Below are 15,038 nucleotides of genomic sequence, written 5' to 3'. Positions count from 1 at the left end.
TGTCAATTTGGTCCATATTAAGAATACCTCAATTTTGTTTCTCATTCAGAGTTGAAGCACATTCACAACCGATATACCTGAAAGCACACACACTCACACACACCTATAAATACAGCATCAACCTCAAGAGCATCACTGACACTAACCCTCATTGAGGTTCAACCCTGTAAAATATTTAAAGTATAGGATTACGAGACAGAAAAGCACGCGCGTGTGTCCGCCGGTGTGTGAATACTAAAACTGACGCCTGAGAATATATTCCAATAGGAAACTTGGTCAACTACATGTTCAACTCAAAGTAACAAGAAAGAAAAGAAATACCCATCCTCAACTTCTTTGTTGACGCAAGTTTAATGTTGGCTTGTGCAAGTGATCCTTGTGTTGTGTCTGTTTGCTTTCGAGCAATTGTAAAACCAAAGTCCAAACCACAGCATCACACCTCAATTTCAATCTTCACAACAAACACTTTTCTGGACTAAGAAGAGAACAGGATAAAAAAAAAAAAAAACCACAAAAAAAGGAGAATTTTAAACATTTTTTTAAAACCTCAAACCCAAAAAATAAAACCATCATAAATAGTGGATTTTTAACCTTTTTTTTAAACCTTCAAGCCGAATAAACACTCCTTGGAAAAAAAAAAAAAATTCAAGTCATATCTAGAAAAATGAAAAGAAAAGAAAATATTCTGTCTGTCAGAAGAGCATGTAGATGAAAGAAAAAAAGACAAGCACAAACTCTGCTTCTGCTTTGACCTCTCTGAACATGAGATCATACCAACTATACTTACAATCTTTAAATATTCAACTTTAAATTGACTCAAAAATGCAACAGCAAATAAACCATATTAATAATAGCAATAATTAAATCTTTAGTTATAAGTATAATACCAAAAAAAAAAAAAACATGAAAAAAAGGATTGTGGTCATTCACAAAGAAAGTGAGAGGTTGAAATTAAGACGGATAAAGGAAATCATCAGGGGAATTAGACAAAATAGCAACCTCAGTCATTACAGTAGAGAAACGCTATCTAACCCAAATATAAAATTATTTTTTGGGAAAAAGTTAAAAGTCAAATTAAAAGGTATGAGCTGAAATTTCAGAGTGGATCTTGGTCTGGGAGCGGGTCTTGGTCAGGAACTCCTTCAGTTCAGAGCTCACCATCTGGCCAAAAGTGGCATTTAATCTAAGAGGTGAGGCTGAACAAGATCCATGTGTGAAATGAGACGAATTTTAAAAAAATTGAGTGGGTGGAAAAAAGAAAGGGCAAAAACAATGTATCACAAAGTGACATGAGAGTTTTCTTTGCCTTTTCTAACTTGATCAGTTTCTTTTGAGTGTTGGCTCCCTGTTGAGATCTGTGACATATCTGGGTGCCTATTTCTTCTTGCCAAAGAAACTGAAACGCTTCTCGCGGTCTCTCTCTTTGCCGTCTTTGTTGCGCATGGTTACGCCTCCTGCATCGCCCGAGCTGGGAGACATAGGTGGCATGGTCATCGCCCGACTCAGACCTCGTGTGCCACCCGGCGAACGCTCGGTGGACGACAGGGATGACTGGATTGCTTGAATCCATGAACTCATCTCAGCCTGAGGGAGACAATGATTGTGTCACGGTATGAGAGTATGACAGGAGGCTCTTTTTCTAAAACTTAACATAAGAAAATGACTTAGAAACATCATTTGCAGACTTACCTCATCCTTTGCTTGGAACAAGAACTCTTTTCCATCCCCAAGCCTTTAAAAAAAAATAAAACATTGTGTCACATACTAAGAACTTGATTATTTTCTTGTGTATTTGCAGTTTTATAAATACTGATTAAGATCTACTAATTTCTCTCTCTCACCTAAGTTTAAATACATGTTTTCTCTTCTTGTAGTCGTGGGCAACCTCACAGACAGCCTCACTGAGGCTGATGGGAACTTCTCCGTGGTAGGGGATTCCATTTGCGGCACTCTTGTTGTCCTTATAGAAGCCCAGACTGCCTTTACGTAAAACGCAATATACATTCTGCCACGATCTAAAAGCACAGAGAGAAAAACACACCATTTACACAATTATCCTGATGAGGTTCTCTCAATCATTCCTTTTAGAATTAATCTGCTTCCTGTGTCACCTGGTGGCAGCTTTTTTGTTGTGCGATTCCATTTCCTGTTTCCTGCAAAGGATACCCTCCATGGCTTCTGTGGCGGCCTCTGCTCCTCCTCGCCCTGGCAGTGTTGCTGAAGGGTCTTGGCGTGATGCTGAGTCCAGACCGCTGTCACGGCCCGGACCATTAACAGATTCGGATTCTGATCCCTGGTGGACCGAAACAAGCTGCAGTTAGGAGACGTCACAATAATGCATTGTTTCTATTAACTCAAATATTGATTAGGTTACTATTGTACTGGTCTACACTATTGTTATTCATTAAAGCATTTTTATGTTCACTGTTATATTTTATTTATTCAGAACTCTTCAAACTGTTCATTAAACAAAATAATTTTTTTGTTTTGTTTTTGAAAGTCTCTCATGCTTACCAAGACTCCATTTATTTAATCAAAACTGCAATGACATTATGAAAAATGATAAGAATTTAAAAACAATTTTTCTATTTGAATATATTTTCAAATCACATTTTAAAGCAATCATTCTAATCTGGTGCTCAAGAAACTTTTCTTATATATAATTAATTTTGAAAACTTTTCTGCTTAATATTTCTGTGTAAGATGTGATATTTCTTTTTTAGGATGAATAGAAAAAGAAAGCATTTATTTGAAATACAAATCTTTTAACAATGTGAAAGTCTTAACTGTCACTTTTGGTCAATTTAATGAATAAAAGAACAAAGCATTCATTTTTTTTGGAAAAAAAAAATCTCAGTATTCTTATAAATTAACCTATACCTCATTTTTTTATCTGTGACTAATTTTTGAGATATAATTCCTGACTGATCACAAACAAATATTCCTGGCTGATATTTAATAAGATCATTGAGCAGATCTGAATCAAAATATTCAAACTCAGTAAGCACAATATGTACATGCACACAAAGGAAAGCGAAGGCACACTCAAAGACATAAAGTAAAAACAGAGACTATAAAAAGACACACACACACCAACAAGAACGGAATGGGAGGGGACACATGGGGGGCAGTATGGACAAGCCTGGGGTATGTTTAGGTAATAATGAAATAACACTGCCACAAAGACACATCTGCCTAAAATAGTTAGTTAAACTAATGTCATATCCTAAGCCAAGTAAGTAAATGTTAGGAAAAAATTGTTGCCTTGGAATAAAGCAAAATCCGACGAAACTGAAGGAAATAAAGAAACAGTGTTTAATGTGAGAGTTGGATTAGTAGGGTATTAGGGTATTAGTTCAGTTGTTGTGATGCACCCAAACACTACACACACATCATGTAAGTTAAGGGTCCCTGACAACAAACAGCAAAACAACAGCATTACACAGAAAAACAAAGATGCCTTTTAACATCATAAAGTAGAAATTTGTATGTGATAAAGTGCATTGCAAACACTGATGTTAAAGCTCAGGCCTAAGAAAGAAACAAATATTACACGTTCAACATTACACTAACCAAATACATACAAAGAAAAGCACAAGACTGATCCACTGACAGCAATAGGAAGCAGCAGAGCTGTGACTTTGCCCTCTAGCAGGTGTGGTATAGCTGCCGACATGCTGCAAGGCTGCTGGGTTGTTAAGCACAAGCAGCGATGGGGCAGCGATGCTACACTAGGGCTACAGGCTGGCGCTACAGGGTTAGTACTCACACGCTCCTGTGCCTTGTGGGGTTTAGGCACAGGTTTAGAAACTGGGTTAGACTGAGGTTTACTCTCTGGTTTAGGTTCAGGTTTCTTGAGTTCAGATACAGAGACCGATAATGACTGCAGATAAGAGACGTCACAAGAAGGTGTGTTAACATGCGAGTGTGTTAGAACTGGCACTTGTGTGTGTTGAAATATTGTTCTGACAATTAAAAGGACATCCACACAGTATGAAAAGGTACTGATTGTTTTGTTAGACAGTCGTTTTGTTGTGACATTCTCCCACACTCAAAGAGACTCAAGAGTTTACAGCAGAACATTAATATTAACATAAATAATTGAGAAGAACAAGGAAAAAGACACTAAACACACAACAAGACTCAACAGTTGAGACCAGGACTGTGATGTGTCTTGACATGAATTTTAAAGGCGACATCGGATGCAAAATTCCCTTTAAATAACACATGTTTGCATATAAATGTGTCTTTGCAGTGTGTGGACACAACCACCCTACAATGAATCATTCACTACTTTTTTTTTTTTAATCACCAAAATAACTAAACAGTCTTAATAATCAAGCCGTTTTGATTTTCTGAGCAATATGACGTCATACTGCTCAGGCCCCACCCACGACTGCTGACAGACTGTTCTGTATTAGCATATTAGTTTTGTCTTTGATGGTAATGCACCACCGAATACACATACATTTGTTTAAGTCTGCGCTAATAATTTTACTCCAGACTTCTTTCCGAATGAGGGACGATTCAAGGTAGGTTTTGCTAAAAAGTTAAAACTCAAGGATGGATCAGGGGAACTTGTGGAAAATGGGCATCCAGTGTCCCCTTTTAAAACTGTGTCTGTATAATTACTAACATATAATGTAAACACGTATGAAAGTGAATGCATATTTGGATCTATTATGAATAGAGAATTTAATTTAAGCACAGTGTGGAGCGTATCTGACCTGTGATGTGTCCTGGTCACTGTAGACACCATTGACAGATACTGACTGGTTCAATGTAGTCTGGTCCAGACTCGTCCTTAAAGAGAAGACAATGTACATTGTGTAAATGCATCATTAAAAATAAAGTTACACCCAAAATTATCTTTTTGCCACACCTGGCAAACCAAATTTGGCTGTTTAGCCTAAAACAACTGTGTGATTTAATGTATTTCCAAATAAAATAACATAAAAAAAACTTAAAATACCCTAGCATTTGAAATTTGGGGGCTGGTAATTTTGTAAAATATTTTTTAGGGTTTTACTAAAATACAATATAAACATTAAGGTCAGACTTAATTTTAAGATCCAATTCTCGCTATTAACTATGAATTTTGCCTCAATAAAATCCTAATTGCCACTTATTAATTGTTAGTAAGGTAGTTAAAGGGTTACTCCACCACAAAATTAAAATTTTGTCATTAATCACTTACCCCCATGTCGTTCCAAACCTGTAAAAGCTTCATTCGTCTTAGGAACTAAAGATATTTTGGATGAATATCAAGAAAACAAAAATAACGACTTTATTCAACAACACCGTAGTGCCATTTTATGCAGTTCTGAGCAGTACGCAGATGGCGTATGCTCTTCTGTGTCAGCCGCGCTGCTCCGATGCGCTGTTTGCTTTCAAACCAAAGCGTAAATATACGTAGAAAACGTATCCTTGTGGCGCGGCTGATACAGAAGACTGTATGCCGTCTGTGTACTGCTCAGAATTGCCAAAATGGCGCTACACTGATTTGGAGAGACAGAGGAGAGGAATTGTTGAATAAAGTTGTTATTTTTGTTTTCTTCATGTACAAAAAGTATTCTTGTCACTTCATAACATTACGGTTGAATCACTAATGTCACATGGGCTATTCTGATGATGTCTTTCATACTTTCCTGGACCTTGACTCTGTTATTTATTTGGCAGTCTATGGGACAGTCTCAAGCCTCCCTGTTTTCATCCAAAATATCTTAAATTGTGTTCTGAAGACGAACAAAGCTTTTACATTTTGGGATGGAGTATCCCTTTAAGTTTAGGTATTGGGTAGGATTAGGGATGTAGAATATGGTCGTGCAGGTGATTTGTAAGTACTAATAAACAGCCAATATGTTAATAATGGGCATGCTAATAAGCAACTAGTTAATAGTGTGAATTATTCCCTATACTAAACCAACATTAATATTTTGAAATATTATTACAATTTAAAATAATTGTTTTAGGTTTGAAATAGATTAGCATCATTAATCCAGTATTCAGTATAATATGATCCTTCAGACATCATTGTAACGTGGGTTTGTTGACGAGAAAGTGCTGCTTTTAAGTGTTGCTTACTATTTTTGTGGAAAATTGTGACTTTTTTTTATTCTTTGATAAATAGAATGTTTAAAAGAAGAACATTTATTTGATATTGAAATATTTTGTGACACTATAAATGTCTTTACTGCCACTTTAATGCATCCTTGCTGACTGCTGAATAAAAGTATTGTCTTTAAAAAAATCCCCAAACGTTCGAATGGTAAATAAAACTGTTTAAAACTTATAACAATAAAACTTGCTTAGTGCTTGTTTAGTGTCTTTCACACTGAAAAAAGGATAGTTGAGTAGAATAGTACAGTCTGTTTTTACCTTGCAGCAGAATCGTTCATCTCGGACTGTACTACCTCTTCCACGGGGGGAGGTGTGGGTGGTCGTCGGGCCTTCTCTTCCTCTTCCCTTCTTCTTTGAATTTCCTGTTCCTCCAGCTGACAGAGGGTAACATGAGAGAACATTATTTGATCATTAAAAAACGGCAGATGCTATAAATGACGCTAGCATTTTTGTTGGTGTAGGTGTGTATTTAACAAACCGTGGTGAGTTTCTCTAGCTGTGTGAAACGATCTTCCCAGCCTGCTGCCAGTTTTTCAAAGGCTTCATGCCGTTTGATAAGACTCTCAACCTCGTCTACGTTAGAGCCGAGGTCTGCTGCCCTGACCAGTGGCTCCTGTCCAGCCAGCCACGACTCGGCCATAGATGCATCTCTGCTGAACTGTAACACCTCCAGGACTAACATACACACATACACAGTGTGGATGTGTCATTTGGTCAAACAATTTCAAATAATATAAGTATATAATACATATCAGTTATATCAAAACTTCCACCTTTGATGTAAATCTCATTAGCATGACTCCAGCCACAGAAACAAGCTTCCTCCTACATACTCACCGATCTGTAAGTGGTCCATTTTCTCTTGCCACTTCTGATTAATTTCAGTGCGTTTGGCCTGAAGCTGATCCAATTTCTCTTGAATCTATAAATCACAGACATCCAATTACCTCACAGTGTGTGAGTGGGTGCATGTGGGTTTCCTTGGCTAACATGCAGTGATTCAAATGTGTGTCTATGTGTTATCTTGCCTGGAGCAGACATGTGCATGTTCTTTGGTGTGTATATGGTGCGGACAGACCTCATCTGAAGCATAGTGGTTGTTGTTGGTGAGGGTGCGTCCCATTTCACTGCATGCAGTAAAGCTGTCTGCTCTAGTCTCTATCTCAGACTTAATATCCTGATGGTTGGCGATGACCAGACCAGCTGAGGAGACATCCCTACAACAGAACAGGGCATACATGACTCTCATCAGTTGTTTTTTTAGTCTTGTAATTCCATCTTAAACCAATTACTAATAACTTTACTTGTACAGTTGTGAGGCATTTTTATATTATTGTGTGTACTTAAATGTATGACTTCTCAGTGTGTCACTGTATATACACTAATTAATATACTGAAGTAATATAGCACAATATTACTGTTTTTACTGTATTGCTGATCAAATGCAGTCTTTGTGAGAATTTAGAAATCTTAGTGACCCCAAACTTTTGAACGAGTGTATGTTTTATTTTGACTTTACAATGTATGTTTGTATGTACCTTGGGCTGTCATGTGACTGGATCTGTAAGCTGATTCCTTCCATCCACAGCATGAGGTCCCTGACCATGTTTAAGTATCTGAACTTCTCCACTGTGTCCAGTAGGAGCAGCCGTCTGGCTTGAGTGGCAGACTGAAGCCCCTCCCAGGCCTCTGTGACTGCATGCTCGTGGCGATGGATATCATCAGCTTTCTCTCCAGCGTACGCTTTCTGCAGACGTGCAGCATCGTCCTGAACCTGTGTGACCTGCAGCGAAGAGTCAAAGAATGTTTCATCTTTTGACACAATTAAAATCAAGCCATCAGAAAAATGTATATATATATATAACATATATGTGAAAAGGTTAAATGAAGGCTCTCACCTGCCCACTGAGTGCCTGCACATCATGCTCATAAGCCGTATGTTGTCTTAGCAAGTGCTGGACAGTGTTCAAGTCCCGTCCAAGTTCGGCCCCTGCTAGTGTCTCCTTCTTCTCCCGTATGAGCCCCAGAGCTTCCCGGGCGTCCTGGTGAAAGCGGTGCAGCTCATATGAGGCGGCAAGCATCTGTGTGCGTGTGTCGATGAGCTCCAGCAGGTCGGCCCAGGCCTCATTGAGCCCGTCCTTCCACTCAGCCACACTGGCGTTTTCCGGATGACCAGACTCAATAAGTTCATCTGCCTGAGCGTTCACTGCATCCACGCGCTCCTGGCCAATTGTGCTGGTGTCCCGTGCAAACTCCCGGAACTTGTCACGCAACATCTGAAGGGTTGAGAGAGAACATCCAGAATTCTAGATTGCATGGTATAATCTTTAAAGAATGTTTAAAGAAACAGTATTCATGTAAGATGATCAATCGTGATCAAATATGATCAATCGAATGAGGTTTTTGTAATTCCAGTAGTGTAGATTCAGGAAATGAGAAGTGGATTTCATACTGTCACATGTTCGTAGTCTTGTCCGAGTTCATGAGACCCAGCAACAACCTCTCTTTCAGCAATCCACTGCTCTAAATCATCCACCTCTCTCTTCAACTGGGTCAGTCTCAGTCTCTCCTGCAGTTTGCCCCTCCTCTCTTCTGCCAGATCCTTCAACCCTGCGTACAGTTTATCCACCTGGGCCTGCTTTAGAGTAATTCTTTCACTACAAAAGGGAGAAAGAAAAGGGATTATCTCAACACTTCATGTCAAATGCTTTATTTGACAGTCCAGAGATCCTACTATGCCCCTCACCTCTCTGGGTGTTCACTATTCACCATAAGTCTGCTGCTATTGGCCAGCTGATGGATGGTTTGAGCGTAGTCCTCTAGAGCCTGCTCCAGAATTTGGTGTTTCTTCACCATCACCAAAGCACTCTGCTCATCCTACAACAACCATTATAAAAACTTTAAGCACTGTGTACGTAAACACATCGAAAACAGCAAACACTTTAGCAAAGTACTTAAGTAAACTCATCAGAACTATAACATAGACTAGCTCTTTAAATACTAGTTACAATACACCTACATTGTACAGTCTTACTGACCTTCGCCTTTTCCTCTGACATCATATGAAGCTCTTGTTCTCCCATCCAGGCCTCAGCCTCTGCTGCATCTGCGTAAAACTGCTGCGCTCGGTTAGCCTCTTCTAGCCTCATGTTCCTCTTTTCTGTCTCAGAAATCAAAAGGGCCCACAATTCCCTCAGCTCCGCCAGACGCTCATCAAGAGCAGCTCTTCTCTCTCTGTCCATCTCTGACTCCTTCCCAGGGGACATGGTCCTACCATGAGCCTGGATGTCATTGATACGGGGCTGATGGCCCTGAATCTCCTTTTGCAGAGACTGGGGGAGATCAATCAGGCAGAGAAAAAGAAAGTGGAAAAGGTTATTGAGGGGATCAAAAGTAAACACTTTTTTATAGCTTCAAAACCACTGATTAAGCGATTATTTACCTGATTCTTTTTGATGAGCAGCTGGACACTGGGCAGATCTTTACCGTGGTCTGTGGATGTGGCGAGAGGCATCCTCTCCTTCACCCATAACTTTAGACAAAAACATAATTACTTTCAAAACTCTGTATAATCATTTTTGCAAATGAATATTGCACATATTGTATGAAATGGATGTAGAATTTAATTTGAAATTTTTTTCAAACAATCCAAAAGAAATGTGAAGTAACACATTTAGAAAGTCTGTTCAGAAAGAAAGAAAGTAGAAAGACTGAGAAAGTATTTTTATGTAAATTGTGCTCTTTTATAACTTTGAAAACTTTTTTTTTTTTTTTTTTTACAGTGTGTAGCAGTTTTTGCATGTGACTCACAATTTCATCCTCAAGGTCTCTGTTGAACTGATGAGCCTCTTTTGAAGCAAGAAGACACTGCCTCCTCTGTCTTAGAGGGTCCTGCAGTTTAGAGAAGCTGTCTGTCACCCTTCTCTGCTGCCCATCCACCTCCATTATCCCAGAATCCTCTTGGGCCAAGGCCAGAGCCTGTGACTGCAGAGACTGGACCTCTTTCTCACGCACCTCCATCTGATGCTCCAGCATCTGAGACACGCACAGGTACAGGGTAACATAGGGGGTCATTAGGTTCATTAAAACTCACACTGAATAAAACATTTCACATTTTTTTCCTGGAACTGTTCACAGAGAGAACGAATGAACACCCAAATGTCCCACAGACTACAAGATGGTTTGATTTCACACTAAAGTGGTCTGTATCTCGAGTAGCAATCTTTCTACTTAATCTTGAATTTACCTGGTGTTTCTTGAGCAGGATGTTGACACTGGTGAGATCTTTTCCGAAGTCATCACTTTGGAGTTGAGAGGAGATGTTCTGGAGCCAGGAGTCCAGCGCTGAGCAGCTCTGCGTGAAAAGTTCAGCTCGGTTAGCGTCAAACAGACACTGAGCTTTGGCTTGAGTGGTGCTCTCTAGCTCGTCCCACTGCTTCTGCAGGCTGCTCATAGTCTCTGATACAGTCTGCTCCAGCTCAGGCTTCTCATTTACTAACACCTGACCCTCCTACGAGAACAAGAAAAAAAGAAAAAGTCATTGTAGTAGTTTTGACTTCACATGCCTTGTTTTTTGTTAATTTAGTATGGACCTGATGAAGCTATTTGGAGAATATACCTTGTCAATCTTGTCCAGCCAGTCTTTATTGGAGGCTAGCTCTGCCATGAAGGCCTGGTGCTTCTGCCACTTGCTGTGGAGGTTTCTAGCCTCATCATAGGACATGTCCTGAGCTGTCAACATTTTCTCATTTATCCACAAAGTCAGCTGTAGAGATGGGCATAGAAAAGAAGACTTATTAATCACACAAAAGCCTAAATGTGGCATCACTGGCTTCATCCTATAGGAGGTGCTGTGGTTCACAGGTGTCGATTATTTGAAAGGATATCTTTTATTATGTCAGTCAGAAGGACTTTGTCTCATAATGCAGTCAGTATAATGGATATATATAGTCTTGTTTGCTCTATATTTTGTGTTATTACCTCTTGTCCATCCTGTAGGAAGTGCTGCAGCTCTCGGTTATCCTTCAGTTTAGCCAGCAGCTCATTGGCAGCTTGTTTGTTCTTCTGGTGCCTGAAGGAAATCGAGGGAGAACATAGGATGAAAAACATGATGTTATCTGGAATGGATTTACTGGGTTTGCTGAGGACCGGCACATCAATGCATACATCATTGACAGTATCAAATAATACGCTGCATTTATTTGATCACAAAGCAAAATCAGTAATATTGTCAAATATTATTACAATTTAAAATTATTTTATAATTAAATATATATTTTTAAATGTAATTTATTCCTATGATAGCAAACAGAATTTTCAGCCATAACTCTCAGTCTTCAGTGTCACATGATCCTTCAGGAATATCTATCTCTCTCTCTCTCTCTCTATAGCAAAAAAATATAAATATATTGTGGCATTGCTGTAAAATTAAATAACTAAATTTAAAAAATACTCATAACATGATTTTTGTCTTCCCATCCAAGTCTACTTCTAAGCTTGTCTTCTTTTCAGTTTTTCTGTTTCTGCTCACCTCTCCTGAATGGAGTCGGTCTTCTCCTGAATCTTGTCTGCATAGGTGTTGCCATCAGATATGAGTCTTCGTCCAGATTCGACCACGCCGTTGATCTTTTCTTCATTGGCCTCCATGGTGGTGAGGAAGTCCTCGTGTTTCTTGATGGCCTCCACAGCCCCTTGCAGGCTGGAGGGCATCTCTGTGTGTGACAGAACATACTCCTGCAGGCAAAGAGAAAGGAAACTTGTTTATTTGCTCTCATTAAGGTTTCATCCACCAATCAAGAGTCATTATTTGCAGCTTATTCAACTGAAACAGTGACATTCCTCAAAAGGAAGCAGGACATAGAATCTTTTAATATAATATTAAACATTTAGTATTTAGTTGTATAGGAACCAAGTAAAACACGAGCAGTATCGCAATCACAAACCTGGCTATTGAGGAAGCCCTCTGCCTGGTTTGCATCTCGTAGCAAGGTTTGGAAATCGAAGGCCTGAGCGAGGACACAGTGGCGGCTCTCCCACATTTTCCTCAGCTCATGCCAGCCAGTGTCCAACGCTTGCAGTCGCTGGGCTAGGAACATGTGCTGGGCATCAGTCTGTCCCTGAGTCACCTTCACAAGCCAAGACAATTCAAAGATCATTTACTTGAATTATCCTTAAAACAACTGTTTTCAGCTCTTTGTCAAATTTCAATAAAATATGCATTGACATTCAAAGGTTTGAAGTCAGCAAGGTTTAAATACTTTTATTCAGCAAGGATTATTAAATTGATCAAAAGTAAGATTAAAGACATTTATAATGCTACAGTACATATGATTTCCATTTCAAACAAGTGTTGTTATTTTGAACTTTCTATTCATCAAAGAAACATGAAACAATGTATCAGGGTTTCCACAAAAAAAATTAAGCAGAACTGCTGTTTTCAAGCAAATGAGCATATCAGAATGATTTCTGAAGGATCATGGGACACTAAAGAGTGGAGTAATGGCTGCTGAAAATCAGCTTTGCTATAACAGGAATAAATTACTTAGAAGTTTCTTTAAATTGTATTAATATTTGTAATAATATACATACTGCATTTTAATCAAATAAATGCTTCCTTGATGAGCATAAGACATCTTTCAAAAACAATTTTTTTTACAGACGACAAAGTTTTGAAGAGTGGTGTTAATTAAGTTTTTTAGTAAAATTTTTTAAACTTTAACTTTACACTAACTGACCTCAACTCCAGTGGCTCTCATCTTCTCATAATCGTCCTTGTAGTTATCTACTTCATTCTTTATGGCCTCATGTTGAGCTAGCAGACGCTCTGCTTCTGCCAGAGATGTAGGCGTGTCCTCGGATGCCACAGTGGTCTGTGTACGAGACAGCCAGGCCTGGAAGTCATCAAGATCTCTAAGGAAGCCCTGAAGCTTAGAGGCTTCGCCCAACGACTCCTCGCGCCGTTTCATGGTGGCTCGAAGCTCCTCCCACACCTCCTGGATTTCAGCCAGTCTTCCCTTGATCTCCTCCTCCTGCTCGGGGTGCTCAGACACCAACTTCTCTGCCTCACAATGCAGGTCATCCAGCTTACCCTATGGAGAAGAAAGCAAAAGAGAATGAGTAAGAGAAAGGACGAAGCTACAATGTCTTCACAGTCGTATTAGACATGATGTGTTGCTTTTTACCTGTATAGCCTCCAGGTCTCTTTCCATACCAGTGAGTTTACGCTGCAGGGCCATGACTCCAGCCAGGTCATTTCCAAGGCTCTGCGTGGACTCGATGACCTTGGTCTTCTCCTTCATCCAGCTCTTGATCTCATTACACTCTAGATGATAGTTCTGGATATTCAGTGCTGATTCCAGAGCTTGTTTACGCTGGTCGGACAGACTCTGGAAATCAGACCACCTGCAGAAGAGGATGAGGAAGGAGAAGCATGAGGCCATTTCTGTGTGAATCTGATTATTTCATTTTATCAACCTTCTTTGTGTGTATTTGTGTTGAGTTGGTTCTTTGTATTGTTAATCTCTTTTTTGTTGTGGTTTTGTCGGTGTAAGAGCATGTGTGATGACTCTGGGTGTAGTCAATCTGCTCTTTGTGTTGGTGAACATACCTCTTATTGAGTTGGTTCTGTGTCTGGTCGATCTGCTCTTTGTTGCGGTTGTCTGATCCAAGCAGCTGTTGAGCCACTTGATTGACATCAGTTATGCGAGCACCCAGTGTGTTCATCTCTGGCTCCAGAGTTTCAAACCTTCAGTCGAAACAAAACAAACCATAGTACACCAATATATGCCATATCAATAAGAGTAACAAAACAAAACTCATGTAGGCATCATTTTATCGTTTTTTTCACCTTTGCTGGACCACCTCCAGATCCTCTAGTTTGGTGGGAATCTCCATGTTGTGCAGCCACTGTTCTTTTTCTCCAACCCACTGCTGGCAGGCATTAGCTTCACTAAACATGCGATACAACGCAAGCGCTCCATCTAAGGCCTGTCGCCATGAAGACGACAACTCCTCTAACTCTTCATAGCGCTGCTCTATTGCTGGGAGACGGCCCTCCACCTGTTGAAGAATGAGAGAGATGCATATTATGGGTAACATATACTACCATTCATAAGTTTGGGGAAAAAAAGATCTTTTTAAATTTTTTTTGATGAAGTCTCTTATGCTCGCCAATGCTTCTTTTATTTAATCAAATACAGTAAAACTGTGAAATATGATTACATTTTTAAATATGTTTTTTTTAATTTTAACATATTTTAAAATGTAATTTACTCCTGAATTTTCAATAGCCATCACTATATGTCACATGATCCTTCAGAAATCATGCTGACTGGGTGCTAAAGAAAATATTTTGTGCTGTTTAATATATTTGTGAAAACTGTGATACATTTTTTTCAGTATTCTTTTATGAATAGAAAGTTCATAAGAACAGCATTTATACAAAATAGAAATCTTTTTTAACATTATAAATATCTTTACTGTCACTTTTGATCAATTTAGCACATCCTTAATGAATAAAAGTATTCTTTTCTTTCTTACTGTCCTCAAACTTTGAACAAGTATTAACAGCAGTGTCAGTCAATTCAAATATATATATAGTGGTGGATATTGCTTGCCAATTTTTTTTGTTAATGCCTCATTTTTTTCTTATGTGTATGTGTTTTGTGTACCTGTGGAGACTGTGCGTATGCTTCAGGCAGTGCTGAGGCCTGTTCATGTAGCGAGTCGATGAGTGGTCGGTGGCTTTGAATCTCCTCCTCTACCTCTCTCTGCTTTCTGGCCAGAGTCTGTGTAGAAAACTCATCGTGCCCAACTTCTTGACTAGACACCTACAAACAGTACACACAGAATAATAAAGATTCAATCTGGCGACTGAAGTCAGCAACATAACTACACCACGATAAATTCTTCTGGTTAAG

The 15,038-nt window shown here is 39.2% G+C and overlaps 1 protein-coding gene across 4 annotated transcripts in view; it reads right to left on the bottom strand.

The window, feature by feature from the left end:
* Window positions 1-585: 585 nt before the first annotated feature.
* LOC109088768 (spectrin beta chain, non-erythrocytic 1-like) overlaps window positions 586-15,038 on the bottom strand; it is a 72,394-nt gene continuing 57,941 nt past the window's right edge. For 2 of the 4 annotated variants that reach the window (XM_042756457.1, XM_042756458.1), the window contains 27 exons: window positions 14,790-14,948; window positions 13,967-14,178; window positions 13,727-13,864; window positions 13,302-13,521; window positions 12,855-13,208; window positions 12,063-12,245; window positions 11,651-11,853; window positions 11,101-11,191; window positions 10,739-10,885; window positions 10,367-10,630; window positions 9,931-10,155; window positions 9,563-9,652; window positions 9,159-9,452; window positions 8,867-8,997; window positions 8,573-8,777; window positions 8,019-8,396; window positions 7,659-7,903; window positions 7,199-7,337; window positions 6,958-7,042; window positions 6,599-6,795; window positions 6,379-6,494; window positions 4,728-4,803; window positions 3,770-3,883; window positions 2,112-2,293; window positions 1,842-2,015; window positions 1,690-1,732; window positions 586-1,584 (listed from right to left, as the gene is read on the bottom strand). In XM_042756457.1, coding sequence (XP_042612391.1) covers window positions 1,375-1,584; window positions 1,690-1,732; window positions 1,842-2,015; window positions 2,112-2,293; window positions 3,770-3,883; window positions 4,728-4,803; window positions 6,379-6,494; window positions 6,599-6,795; window positions 6,958-7,042; window positions 7,199-7,337; window positions 7,659-7,903; window positions 8,019-8,396; window positions 8,573-8,777; window positions 8,867-8,997; window positions 9,159-9,452; window positions 9,563-9,652; window positions 9,931-10,155; window positions 10,367-10,630; window positions 10,739-10,885; window positions 11,101-11,191; window positions 11,651-11,853; window positions 12,063-12,245; window positions 12,855-13,208; window positions 13,302-13,521; window positions 13,727-13,864; window positions 13,967-14,178; window positions 14,790-14,948 — 4,875 coding nt within the window. In that variant the 3' untranslated portion in view covers window positions 586-1,374. Of the gene's footprint in view, window positions 1,585-1,689; window positions 1,733-1,841; window positions 2,016-2,111; window positions 2,294-2,835; window positions 3,292-3,769; window positions 3,884-4,727; window positions 4,804-6,378; window positions 6,495-6,598; window positions 6,796-6,957; window positions 7,043-7,198; window positions 7,338-7,658; window positions 7,904-8,018; window positions 8,397-8,572; window positions 8,778-8,866; window positions 8,998-9,158; window positions 9,453-9,562; window positions 9,653-9,930; window positions 10,156-10,366; window positions 10,631-10,738; window positions 10,886-11,100; window positions 11,192-11,650; window positions 11,854-12,062; window positions 12,246-12,854; window positions 13,209-13,301; window positions 13,522-13,726; window positions 13,865-13,966; window positions 14,179-14,789; window positions 14,949-15,038 lie in introns of those variants that run through there. The other 2 variants (XM_042756459.1, XM_042756460.1) reach the window with 2 other exon arrangements.

This window comes from Cyprinus carpio, chromosome A5, assembly GCF_018340385.1.
Source record: "Cyprinus carpio isolate SPL01 chromosome A5, ASM1834038v1, whole genome shotgun sequence".
Classification (NCBI taxonomy): Eukaryota; Metazoa; Chordata; class Actinopteri; order Cypriniformes; family Cyprinidae; genus Cyprinus; species Cyprinus carpio.
Note: the sequence above shows the minus strand (reverse complement) of the source record. Positions and strands in the feature narration are given on the sequence as shown.